Source organism: Lepidochelys kempii, chromosome 1 (genome assembly GCF_965140285.1).
Source record: "Lepidochelys kempii isolate rLepKem1 chromosome 1, rLepKem1.hap1, whole genome shotgun sequence".
Lineage (NCBI taxonomy): Eukaryota > Metazoa > Chordata > Testudines > Cheloniidae > Lepidochelys > Lepidochelys kempii.
In genome coordinates, this window is record NC_136380.1 from 194,477,152 (window position 1) to 194,490,901 (window position 13,750).

Consider the following 13,750-nt stretch of genomic DNA (forward strand, 5'->3'; position numbering starts at 1 on the left):
TGTAGTTCCCGGCCAATGGGAGCTGCAAAGCCAGTGCTCTGGGCGGAGGCAGTGTGCAGAGCTGCCTAGCCACGCCTCTGCCTAGCAGCTGAGTGAGGGGGATGTCACTGCTTACAGGGAGTGCCCCAGGTAAGCGCCGCCCAGAGCCCACCTCATTCTGTCCCATACCCCAACCCCTTGCATCCTCCCACACCCAAACTCTGCTGCTGGGGATAGGGGGTGGTGGCCTGAGACTGCCACAGAAGTGGCCAGTGCGCCTGGTGTAGGGGCTGTCTGAGCTGCCCGAGCCCAGCCGCTGCAGAAGTCACGGAGAGTCACAGAATCTGTGACTTCTGTCACAAAAACTCACAGCCTTACTCATTGGCAATGTGCATCTCACCATCTCCTTCTAGAGGCACTCCCACATAGATAATAGCCTTCTACTCCTACCAGTTACTTTCTCAGCTCAAAATGATAGAGAGAAGGGTTGTGGATCTAAAGATCCCAGATCTGCTGGGCACCAAACTCCCTTAAACCCTTTTCAAAATCTCAGCCACTCAGTTTTTCTGGCTGTCACCCATTTAACCACATGATCCTTGAAGCAATCAGAATATGGAAGTGTGTAATGTTTGCTATTGGAAAGTGTCATTAAATGTGGTTGCCTCTCCCCTGGGGCCAAATTCTGACACCCTCACTCTTGTTGAGTAGCACCTCTCTCCAAATGCACCTTACTGCTTTCAGAAGGACGGCACCTGAAGTAAGCTGGTATTCAACAGAAGCACAGGGCAGACTCTGGCCCATAGCAGTGGTTGGCAATGGTTAACAGACCACTTTACCCACTGAGCTCAGTGTACATTTCTGAGAAGTGACAAGAACTTTTCCTCTACATTTCTTAGGGCCCTCATGGAAAGAGGAGAATCTCTAGATTTTTTTGGTTTCCCTACTGTGATGTACATGGATACCTTGTGTTCTGGTTTTACAGGAGACAGACTGCTCCTTTCACAAGTTGCCAACCTGAATTTGTGCTATGTATACTTCAGCGAGTGTCCACTTAATGTTCTTAAATTGCTTCAATGTTTGCTTTATGATTTTACCTTTAGAAGACCTACAGTATTTTATGTGTGGCCATGCACATACAGGCATATCCATCTCCTTACTGGATCTTCCTCTATGGCTGCATGTGCATGAGTCATTTGTCTTCCAAGGTTGGAATATATTTTGTGCATGTTCTGGCCCTCATTTTGACCAGTTCTGGGATAGAAGGATTTTGGGGCAGAGATGCCCGGAGGCAAAAATATTTTATTAGCCACACTGCTTCCTACTTTTCAGAAATGCTGTATCTGATACAAGTGTGGTTTGCAACCCACATAAATCCTTATGTGAAGCACAAAAAATCCAAGAGAGGGCTATTTCTATCCTGAAACCAACATAAGTATTCCTATCAGCCCAGATCACCGATGGACCCTGCAGTGCTCATAGGAGCATTTCACATGTAACACGTTGGAGATCATCCTAGTTGAGACAATTTTCATATAAACAGCAAAACGCTTCATATCCAAAGTGGAGAGCAAAGTTCCTTGGGTCCTTTTAGTGAAACAGCATGCCTGCTCCCATTTAATGTCAGTAGGAATTGTGGGTGCTTAAAAACCAGGCTCCATCTTTAAAAAAAATCTTCCCCCTCGCATCCGCCCCAGTAAAAATAGTTATAAGTCCCAAATCCAAAAGGCCACATTTATAGGCTTGACACTTACGAGACATTTATACTTTAGCACAAAGTAACCAAACAGCACTTTCTCTTTCACTTACAGAAAACCCTAATTCCAAACAAAGTTTCGCAGGTGTTTTCTCTACAACAGTACCTCAGAGTGCTAATATCTAAAACAGCTCAAGAGTTCCACTCCCTAAACATACTTGTCCTATCCTTAACTTGGATCTTGGCAGATATGTCAAGGAGCAATAAATTTCAAATATTTTCTAATTTTTGCATCTATACAAACCATATCTGTATTGTTACTATTTTCAGCTTTCGGTTAAAAATATTTTCTCTGTTCTGTGGCCAAACATAATTTTATGTACGTTTTAGAATAGGAATTTATGCCACAGGTCCACATGTTCAAATCTGGGCATCAAAAATCTCACTCATGATATACAATACTCATTATAATACCACCCATGTTGGGCCTATTTGAGCCACCAAATGCACGATTTGGGCCCTCAAATGTACCCTAAATAACAACCAACCTCCTGAAACCTGTAGAGAAATGGAAAAACATTTTTTATTTACTGAAGTCCTACGTAAGTGCAAAATGTTTGTAATATAGTGAAATGACTACAAAGCATTTAAACCTGCTGTGCATAACACAGAGCCCTAACTAACAGGAATAGACTATAATACCTTGAACGTATGCTAGCACTTGCAGCCCTTTCAAGATCAAAATTTACATATGACCAATGTAGTTGTATTATTATTATTAAATATTTACATTGCTGTAGATCTCAAAGGCCTAGGTCAGGAAAGGTGCTGAGTTGTGCCAGGCACTATACAAACAGACAGGCCAAGATGGTCCCTTCCCTGAAGGGCTTGCAATCCATGGTCTAACAGAATCATTACATTCCAGTACTTCTGTTTTTGACAACAACAACATCTTAATGGGGAGATATAAGAGGTCTCATATCACTGCAGTCAGTCAGTGGAATTATATTGCCACAGTACAGAAGACGCATCAAAATTAGGCCTAAAGCGTGTTCAATGGTCTGAGGAGAGTCAAGCCATGCTGCTCAAACATGGGTGCCATCAAATGTTGGCTAAGATGTATACTACATTAATATAATAATACCTATAAATATTTCTCTTAAGCACTCCTGCTAACTGATTCGTTGGGGACAAGGGAGGAGAAATAGTTACTTACCTCTTGTGCAGTCAGGGCATGTTCCCCTGCTAAAAGCAGCATACTCAGGCCTCCCATCTGCGTAGGATCTGTTCAAGAGTAAAAGAAATATTAAGGTGATTCATCTGCAAGCTGAAAGAACTTACTGTGTGCACTGAAAAACCTCAAAAGGCTACTTGTCACAGATGCTCCAAAGCAAGATGCCACAAAGCCAGCCCAAGAGAATCACAAATAACCATTTCTACATACCCTCTGGGATAGACATTCAAAGCTGTTTGAGGGATTTGATTGGATTTGTGTGCTTAACTCCTCTTTGTGGGGAATTACAATTTTACTGCCACAGGTTCCAAGCACTACAGTGATGGATATCTTTAAAACGGCAAGTGTGATGATCTCATACCAAACATATGCAGAACAGCGCTAATATCACAAATATTTACAATGGAAATGGAAGCTCAGAATGGGGGAGTAACCCTCCCTCAGCTACAGAACAAGTAAAGAGGAGGGACCGCATCAGAGATGAAGCTTCCTTTTAACAAAAGGGAAGCATGTTTGCTTTTTTACTTATTTTTAAACTAGAGCTGAATTTAGTGTTCAAGCATGCCAGGCTGACAGCTCTGGAGAATGTAGCCCTCTATTTATCCATAGCACCAGTACAGCACAAGGCATTTGGTTGGGCAAACTGCCCACATGTCACCCAGCCAATACAATATTAGGTAGAGTTAAAGTAATCTTAAATAAAATAAATAAATAAATCTTAAAAATGTCAATAAATTGACATGGCAATGAACAGTGGCACCAGGTACTCACCCGGTGCCTTTTTCAGGGATCTCACAACACTAGCCTTTTTTTACTATTACAACTAATGATTGATATTAGAGTAGTGCCGAGGGGCTCCATTGAAGATCAGGGCCCTGTTATACTAGGTGCTGTACAAACACATAGTAAAACAATTTGTGGCCTAAAGAACTCACAAGACAGATCAAGTGGGAGAGAAAGAAAATAATTATCCTCATTTTGCAGATGAGGTACATCTACACTCAGCCCAGCCTCTGATTCAGGTTTGAGGCCAAGCCCCTCTTCCATTCACACACAAATCAAAATCACTTTGACTCAGGTCAGCAAGCACTCAAGACCTGGGTCCTAGGACCGTTCTAGGGGGGTGAGCCAGAGCCCGAGTCCTGCTATGTATTAGGTTTAAGCCCCGACATTCTGCAGTGTGGACAGAGCTCAAGTTACAGACCCAAGTCAGAAGGTCTGCATAGTGCAGTAGGGATGCATTAGCATGGCTGAGAGTCCTGGGTCTAGCAATTTTAATCCCACATCTACAATGCAGCATGGATGCTCAAGCAATGGCTTGAAAACACTGAGTCCACAAGCCCAGGTCCCACAGACCTTGGGGTACAATGCACTGTAGACATATCCTGAGGCACGGAGAGATTAAGTGACTTTCCCAAGATCACATAAGCTGTCTGTGGCAGAGCTCGGAATCGAGCCCACATCTCCTAAATTCCTGTCCATTGTCTTAATCACACAACCATTTTTCCTCTCTAAACTTTAACGGCTACATTCACAGGGTTAAGTATTTTTATACTGCATTTACAGATGAGTAAACAGAGACTCAGAGAAGCTAAGCAATTTTCTCCAGATCACCCATGGAGTCGGTGGGTGAAGAAGGACAAGCTGACTCCCAATGACTGAAGAACACTGCCTGATACCAGAGTGACTCACTCCAGGCACCAGGTTGGTGTAGAATTAATTTTCTGCCTTACCACAAGGAGCAATGCGAGGAGCCTTTTTTCAGTTTCCCATTTCATTTCACATGGGAAAAAAAAAAGCTTAATGGGGCCAAATTTGGGTTTAAAGTCGTATTAGCCTTGAGAAGAAAGATAAAATAATCCTCAAAGAGGAAATACATTGGTTTGGTGTGGGATTTTTAAGAAACAGTGGACAGAAAAAACTCTGGAGGCAGAAGGTAGGGAGGGGAGGGAAGGGGAAATCAGGCACATGACAGAAGTATTGTCTTGCCAGGCCAAGCTATCCAGTTATGAAAGCCCTCCTCACCAGAAGAGCATTCCAACTGCACTGACAGACAGCAGTTCTTGTCCTTCCAGTTGGGAGACGTCAAAGCAAAGGAATGAGGCAATTCAGCGGGTGGAGGGGGAACGGCATCCTTCAAATACAGAATAACTATGTGCGCGATAGCCTGGTCCAAACCCTTTCCCTATTTCCAAGCATTTTCTTTTCCAGAAGAAGGTCTTGTTTCTCTTCCTTTTAAATGAGCACCTTCTTAATTATAGGGTAAGATTAAGGGTTTTATTTTGAAGTGTTACTGTAGTTGCAACAGACACTGAAACCATGTATTTAAAAATAAAAATCAAAAGGAGAAAAAATGACAGCTTAGTGGAAAGTGAAAGTTTAATTTGGTGCTCAAGCAACTAAAGAATAGTCGTGCTGCAGCTGAAACAGAGAGCTGGAGGTTGGATAGCTGCTCTTGAGGAGGACAAAAATGCTGCTACCAAGGTTTCAGATTGCAAGATAAAATAATAAAAGGGACAAATAAGATTTGTGTGATAACACACTGCATTATGTTGATACCCTCTTGTGCTTGAGTGTTACTGAGGGCTCGAAGAACAAATTAAGAAAGATAAATAGTTTAATATGGTAAATGCTATTTTAAAATTATTTACAGGTATTCAACAATAATAAAGAGATATCTCTCTCATTATCAGCTTTATTCAGAAAAGAATATGTTAATAGTATAATGGAGGTTGATTTGTGACCTTAACTATAGCTTTCTTTCTTGCTAAAGCTAACAACACGAGTATCACTTTGTTTGCAAATAATGGCTTTTACTAGTACTGGATTATAATGAGACGGAACACTGCAAGAAATGTCCATGCAAGCGAGACATCGTACAGAATGTCTGCCTACTGAACGCATTTAAGCTTTGCCTTATGCCTTATACAAGTAGGGCCCTATCAAATTCATGGCCATGAAAAACACGTCATGGACTGTGAAATCTGGTCTCCCCCCTGTGAAATCTGGTCTTTTGTGTGCTTTTACCCTATACTATATAGATTTCACAGGGGTAGACCAGCGTTTCTCAAACTGGGGGTCCTGACCCAGAATGGAGTTGTACTGGGGTTACAAGCTTATTTTAGGGGAGGGGGGTGTCACGGTATTGTCATCCTTACTTCCATGCTGCCTTCAGAGCTGGGCGGCCGGACAGTGGCCGCTGCTGACTGAGGGCCAAGTTCTGCAGGCAGCAGCGCAGAAGTTAGGGTGAAAATATCATGCCATGCCATTCTTACTTCTGCGCTGCTGCTGACGGCAGCTCTGCCTGCAGAGCTGGGCTCCTGGCTAGTAGCCGCCACTCTCCAGCTGCCCAGCTCTGAAGGCAGTGCTGTCATCAGCAGCAGCGCAGAAATAAGGGTAGCATCACGCTCCCCCCATAACCTTGTGACCCCCCCCAACTCCTAAATAGATGAAATAATGAAATTTATTATTTTTAAAATCCTATGACCGTGAAATTGACCAAAATGGACCAGGAATTTGTTAGTGCCCTACCTATAAGGTACCCCAGGTCAGACATCTTTTAGTAACACTTCATTACAATTTCTATTTTGCTTTAAGAATAAATAAATAAATATATAAATAAAAAAGACACTGCTAGTGACATTGGATACATAGAAGCCTAATGTCAGTGTCAGATATATACCTGACTTAATAATTGGTCAACAATACTGGGGGAAAAAAGGATGTTTCTTGTATAGAGAGTACCTTCTTAAAAACCACGACAAATTTTGTGCCATACTTGCATTGGTAACTCTTATTAACACCAATGGGACAACTCATAAAAGGCAACAAGGATTTTCCCCTCTATATTTGTTTTCCTAATATTATTGAACATAAAAGCAAAGAAAACATAAACATGTCAAATGAAATTGGCAGTGTGGGATGTCTTTACACCACGCACTTTCCTAGTTCTAGAGATGCAACGTGTCTTGAAGATGCATGTTATTAATGGAGTACCAGTGGTTTAAAGAATAACTGTCCTTTGCTTTTCACTTCTTCCTATGTTCAGCTACTGTCTGGTTTTCTAGCAGTAATCCATACGGATTTCAAAGCTGGCAATCATGGGGGCAGCAATTAGACATGAATGAGTTTTTGTAAGATTGGAGAAAGAGGAATTGAGCAAGGCTCAACTGGTACAGAGTTGACACAAGGTTTTCCAGTTGGTATAGCAACACTGAGGCCTTTCATGATTCAGTGATGAACTTCTCCACTGTGAGCACGTAGTACTTTCACAGACTACTTTTGTACCGGTGGAACATCTGCTTTTCACTAGTGGGGTGCAACTGTGACACGGCAGGAGCAGAAACCCTACCAACTTAATATGTGACCCACAGACTGAAGTACACTATTCCTAGACAACATAAAAACACTGTGCTCTTTACAAAAGGAGGGAGGTCTGGTGGCTAAGGCACTGGCCTGGAACTCGAACTCAGCACATCTGGGAGCATTAATGCACTATTCAGATTCCCCTGTCACCCAACTGTGTTGTTTTGGATATATTTACTTCATTCATTTCTACTAAACAAATCTATTCTTAACTTTATTCACACAAGTAGCCTGCTCACATGAGCAGAGGTAAGCATGGGCATAATTAATTGCAGCATTAGGACTGGGATTTGAAAAGCCTTCCTATTACTGCTTATAGATGACTGTTGTTTACTCTAGGGAAGATGGTGGATCCTTTTCATTCAGTGTATCAGATCTTGCCAGAAATCTACTGATTGTTTTGTTGCCCAGTTTTAACTCCATCTGCAGAGATTGACTAGCTTTATTTTAAATTCCTAGCCTTAATTTTTCTGGGTTGCTTTACAGCTCTGTTTATACTAAAGGACACTGTAGGGGTTTATTGTGTACAGAGGGGAGGTGGTTTCACTCAGGAGGAATAAGCCATGCGAGCTGCTGATCACGTAATCTCAAGAACATTTAAAGATGGTTAATGTTATTCTTCTGATGTTAAAAGCAGAATGGAATGAAGGGATTTACAGTATCTGATGCTGGGCTCCCAAATAACAAGCATCACAAATTATATAACTTTGAAGCATGACAAACTTCATTTTGAACTACATTTCACACTTCCTTCATGCTGAGGAGCAATTTCATTATGGGAACTTTCATACCATTGGGTTGGGCAAAAATGGATACAAGCTTTTTATCCTTTCAATCCCATCCCACACACAAATTTCCCCTACCCCTTTGTCTGTAAGCTCTCCAGGGCAGAGAGCTTGTCTTTTCTGTCACACACACAGCACAGCCTAAACAAGTTTGAAAGTTTTTGTAACATCCTGTGTAAATGTTGTCTTTAAAAACAAGTGAGGGAGGGGAAAAAGAGCTTGTTTTGTCCCCACTAAATCCAGTTTGTGCCAGTTTTAGGTTTTGAAGTTGCCAATACTCAAGCACATTAGCGCCTGTATTAATCAAAGACCTGATCCTGAAAGTTCTGACCACTCTGCTTGTTAAAAACCTCAAGTTTTTTTTTAGTAGTTACCAGTGTATCATTTCTGTGTACGTGAGATTGATAAACATTGCACGGTGCCACATGAAATTACAGAAAGAAAATGCATACAATCAATAGTATAATTTTTTGATTTATAGTGAAAAGATCTAGTTCTAATTAACTGATGGTGGTCCAGAACTGCAAAATTTGGATCCAGACCAAAGCCTGCCCCACTTTTAGATGTCAGATCTCTGGCCCTGATTTATGATAGAGCTTGTGCTTAAGTCCATCTCTATTCAAAACACTACATAGCACCTGAACACAGGCTTCAGTGTGGTCCTAAATAGAGGCGCTTACCTGAATTAGGGTCTATAATTGTAACATGGAATGGAGAACATGGAATTATAATAGGCTTGGAATGGAGAAAGCTAGTCTTATTGTCTTTCAGGATAGACTCTCTTAACGTCATCAGTGACAGCGACAATACTCACAGGAAACAAGGACATAAAGCTCACCTGCCATTCCAAAGTTCAGCTGAGGCATTTCTTCAGTCTTTGCCACTTTCTTGGGACTTGGTAAATCTTTTGCAGATTCTGGCGGGAAGGCCCATAGCTTTTTCCTGTTTGTAACAGTGGATGACTGGGTTTTCACAGGTTTGTTTGTTGTAGGGCACCACTTGTAGCCAGGATTTGCCTTCATAAATGCATCTTTGTACTAGACAGGAAAGGAAAAAATAAGCGGTAAGGAAAATATTCAAATCAGACATGGCAATAGGATATTTACAGGACAATGGGAGAGCACCCCATTCACTAGAGTGTTCAATTCAGCATATAGTCTTTTATACTCTTAACTGTGGAGTTTCATCAAAGGTCTTAGTCACATCTCTAAACCTGTGCTTTGAGTTCACTCTGACCACCAAGCCAAACCTAACAAGATGAAGTTATTAAACAGCAGGATTTAAAAATAGCAGAGATTTTCCCATCCTTACTGGTTATCAGTAGCTGGAAAATAAACCACTTTGGAGATAAGTGTGACAAGATTGCATGGCTCCTTGCTCCGCATACACTTTTTGGGGGTTGGAGGGCAGGGGAAGACGACAACTTTGTCTTTTACAATGTTTTAGTTATATTCTTTTCAAGGCCAGGTATATTTGTGAGAAAATAAACTGTTACTTACAGATACTGTCTCATTTTCTGTGACAGTGCATCTGATACTTTGCTCTGAGTTCATAATCAGAATTTACCACCATGCATAGCGATCTTTAGCATTAGAAAGCACTGTGGCTGTTTGAAACCTTTCTATGGCCTTGAACACACAAAGCATGCGTCCAAATTGTTTGGATACATTCCTAGCACCCGATGGCAGGAGAGGCTAACCAGTCTATGTAGCTTGAAGAAAATTCTGGCTCTAATGGAGTCTGGATTAGAAGATGCTTTATTCAGTCCATAACATCTGACAATAATGTTTTTATACTAAAACTACTTTTTGGTCTTATTATTAGGGCTGTCAATTAATTGCAGTTAACTCAAGCAATTAACTGAAAACAAATGAACTTGATTAAAAAAATTATTGGCGATTCATCACAGTTTTAATCGTACTGTTAAATAATAATAGAAAAACCAATTTAAATTTATTATGAATATTTTTGGATGTTTTTCTATACTTTCAAATATATTCATTTCAATTACAACACAGAATAGAAAGTGTACAGTGCTCACTTTTATTATTTTTTATTACAAATATTTGTACTGTAAAAACAAAAGAAAGAATTTTCAATTCACATCATACGAGTACTGTAGTGCTCTTTTTTTAATGAAATTGCAACTTACAAATGTAGAATTATTTTTTTACATAACTGCACTCAGAAACAAAAAACAATGTCAAACTTTAGAGCCTACTAGTCCACTCAGTCCTACTTTTTGTTCACTAATCGCTAAGACAAACAAGTATTAGAGGGGTAGCCGTGTTAGTCTGGATCTGTAAAAGCGGCAAAGAGTCCTGTGGCACCTTATAGACTAACAGACGTATTGGAGCATAAGCTTTTGTGGGTGAATACCCACTTCGTCAGATGCACGTAGTGGAAATTTCCAGAGGCAGGTAGGCACAGCGGTCGGTGGGTTTTCGGTATAGAGCTATTCTATCTACTACCCAAGATCCACAAACCCAGAAATCCTGGATGCCCCATCATCTTGGGCATTGGTACTCTCACTGAAGGACTGTCCAGATATGTGGACTCTCTACTCAGACCCTATGCCACCAGCACTCCCAGCTATCTCCGTGACACCACTGATTTCCTGAGAAAACTACAATGCATTGGTGATCTTCCAGAAAACACCATCCTAGCCACCATGGATGTAGAGGCTCTCTAAACAAACATTCCACACACAGATGGAATACAAGCTGTCAGGAATAGTATCCGTGATGATGCCACAGCACAACTGGTTGCTGAGCTCTGTGACTTTATCCTCATGCACAATTATTTCAAATTTGGTGACAATATATACCTCCAAATAGTGGCACCATTATGGGCACCCGCATGGCCCCACAGTATGCCAACATTTTTATGGTTGACCTGGAACAACGCTTCCTCAGCTCTTGTCCACTCATGCCCCTTCTCTACCTACGCTACATTGACGACATCCTCATCATCTGGACCCATGGGAAGGAAACTCTGGAAGAATCCCACCACGATTTCAACAGCTTCAGACACCACCATCAATCTCAGCCTGGACCAATCTACACGGTCCTAGACACCACGGTGCAAATAAGTGAAGGTCACGTTAACACCACCCTATACCAACCGACCGCTTTGACTACCTGCCTCTGGAAATTTCCGCTAAATGCATCTGATGAAGTGGGTATTTACCCACGAAAGTTTATGCTCCAATGTGTCTGTTAGTCTATAAGGTGCCACAGGACTCTTTGCCGTTAAGACAAACAAGTTTGTTTACATTTACAGGAGATAATACTGCCAGCTTCTTATTTAAGTCACCTGAAAGTGAGAACAGGCATTCGCATGGCACTGTTGTAGCCAGCATTGCAGAGTATTTATGTGCCAGATATGCTAAACCTTTATATGACCCTTCATGCTTCGACTTGTAGATTGTTTATCTTTTTTTACAGTGCAAATATTTGTAATAAAAATAATAATATAAAGTGTGCACGTTACACTTCGTATTCTGCATTGTAATTAAAATTAATATATTTGAAAATGTAGAAAAACATCCAAAATATTTATAATAAATTTAAATTGGTATTCTATTATTAACAGAAAATTAATCATGATTAATTTTATTAATCTTGTGACAGCCCTACCCATTATCAAAATTCGTTAGTTGATTTTTTTTTAAAAACATCACTTTCAGAAGACGATTTTTTACCATCGTAATGTGACGTATGGGAGGTTCAGAGTAATGTGCCCTGCATAATGAACACACTGCCAACATGTTTAAAGGTGCACTGCAAGGCAAAAGACTTGCATTTACAAAAAACTCCATTGTGATATGGAAAGAAAGCATCAAACTTTTTCCAAGAGGCCTTTCCCCTCCTAGTGTTTTTGTTTTTAAATAAAAACAATTAACAATATCAGATCTTCAGTTCCCTCTGGCAAACCCTGGCAAAACAGAAAGTTGATTTGAATGGTGATAATGATGCCACTCAGCTCAGGTTCTACCCGCAAATGACATACACTCCAAATATCTTGCCACGATCCTTCAGTAAAAAACAGGAGATGAACACAGAACAACATGTAAAATACACATAGGAAAATAACTTCTTTGAATAAAGTTTGAGGCTGTGTCATCAAGGAGCATATATATATATTGTATTGCTTCGCAGTGCACTTTAATGTGTTCTTTTTAGTGACTGAGTTTTCTCATTCACAGACATCACTAGAAATGGGAAAACCAAAAAGATGGCAGGGGAAAAGGGGTATATTTCATTTGAGGAACGCACTTTACTGGAGAACAGTCAATGGAGCTGGCAACAGAGACTGGGCTCCATGAACAGGTGCTGACGTAAAAAGGCAAGTAGGAATTTGCTAAGCATTGTTCGGATGTCATGTCAGTCTGGAGTTTGCATTTATCAGTCAAGAAATACCAGATTGGTATGTGAGAGGAGAAAGGGAGGTCCAAAATAAATACATTGTCCATAACTGGTACCTTTTAAGTAGTAAAACTACATATTAAGCAATATGGCAGTGATTTAGAGAATTTGGGGGTCAAGAGAGATGGAGAAGGATGCCCCTTAGAGCATACAATTAAGTATTGCATTTATGAGAGCACACTGATGTGCTGAGGTATAATAATTTTGTAGGGGAATATGGAGAAATTAGTGGTTACTCTTTTTATACAGGAATCTGCCTGTGAAGCTCATGCTGAGTGTCATACAATGAATGGCAAAAAGTTAATCTTTGGATTATTGCTGGTGGCTGTTGAGAGTTGTGTGATAATACATCCTCAGAGCACCGAAAAGGCTGTACACTGATTACGACTGGATGCCTTGTGAGAGTCAGAAACATTTATTTGGACATTCTTAGGCCAAGGTAACAGGACTTGCCAAAATAGCAAGCCTGAGGCCTAATTCTTGCAGTGGTAGAACGCCTTTCTGTTTGTGATTCAGGCTGCCCAACGCTTATCAGCACAACTCCGATGGGTTTAGAAAGCCCAGTTCTGTGGGAGGCTACCAAATTAGTGCTATCTATTCCTGGCATGGGAATGAGGTATGATAACTTCAAATGTATTAGCTGACTATTGGCAGAGGCCAATGATTAAATGGGCATGAAGCCTAAACTATCCTCACCCTAAATTCTATTTGATGCGTGCTGGCAGGATAGCTAGGGACGTTTCCAGCGCAGTACCACGTGCTCCATTCATTCATGTGACATCAGTCCAACCACCTTTTGCACAAAAGCGAAAGCACTGAATTCCCTTTAAAAAATATTGCATACAAACAAAACTAAAGAAAATAAATTCTTTGGCTACGGATGGAAACAGGTAATAAATGTTTTGAAAACCACATCCTCTAACAGAGCTACTCCAGTTTTTTCCCAGATCAATATCCATGTGAACTGCAAAACCCTTTGTCTTGTGGCAGTATTATCATTGCATGTGTGCTTCTTGTACTTTCATTTCCATCTTAATCTGTCAACTGTCACTGTCCGCCTCCAGATTGGAGCATGGATATGGATGATTCACCTCAGAAAAACAAAAATACTATGTGGATACAATGTGTGAAGTTCTATTTTTATTTATTTGTAGGCTTTCCTATAAATAATTTGTATGTGCTGCTGAACCACATAATCTCTCTGTATATCTTGAACGGGCTACATGTATTAGATTGGAAAATTAAAGAGAGTGTGGCACCTCCTACT

General features: G+C 40.7%; 1 protein-coding gene across 8 annotated transcripts in view; it reads right to left on the reverse strand.

The window, feature by feature from the left end:
• Positions 1-13,750, reverse strand: part of BBX (BBX high mobility group box domain containing) — a 199,704-nt gene that overhangs the window by 69,372 nt on the left and 116,582 nt on the right. For all 8 annotated transcript variants that reach the window (XM_073306538.1, XM_073306507.1, XM_073306528.1 and 5 more), the window contains 2 exons: positions 8,895-9,093; positions 2,889-2,956 (listed from right to left, as the gene is read on the reverse strand). In XM_073306538.1, the coding sequence (XP_073162639.1) occupies positions 2,889-2,956; positions 8,895-9,093 (267 nt within the window). The remainder of the gene's footprint in view (positions 1-2,888; positions 2,957-8,894; positions 9,094-13,750) is intronic.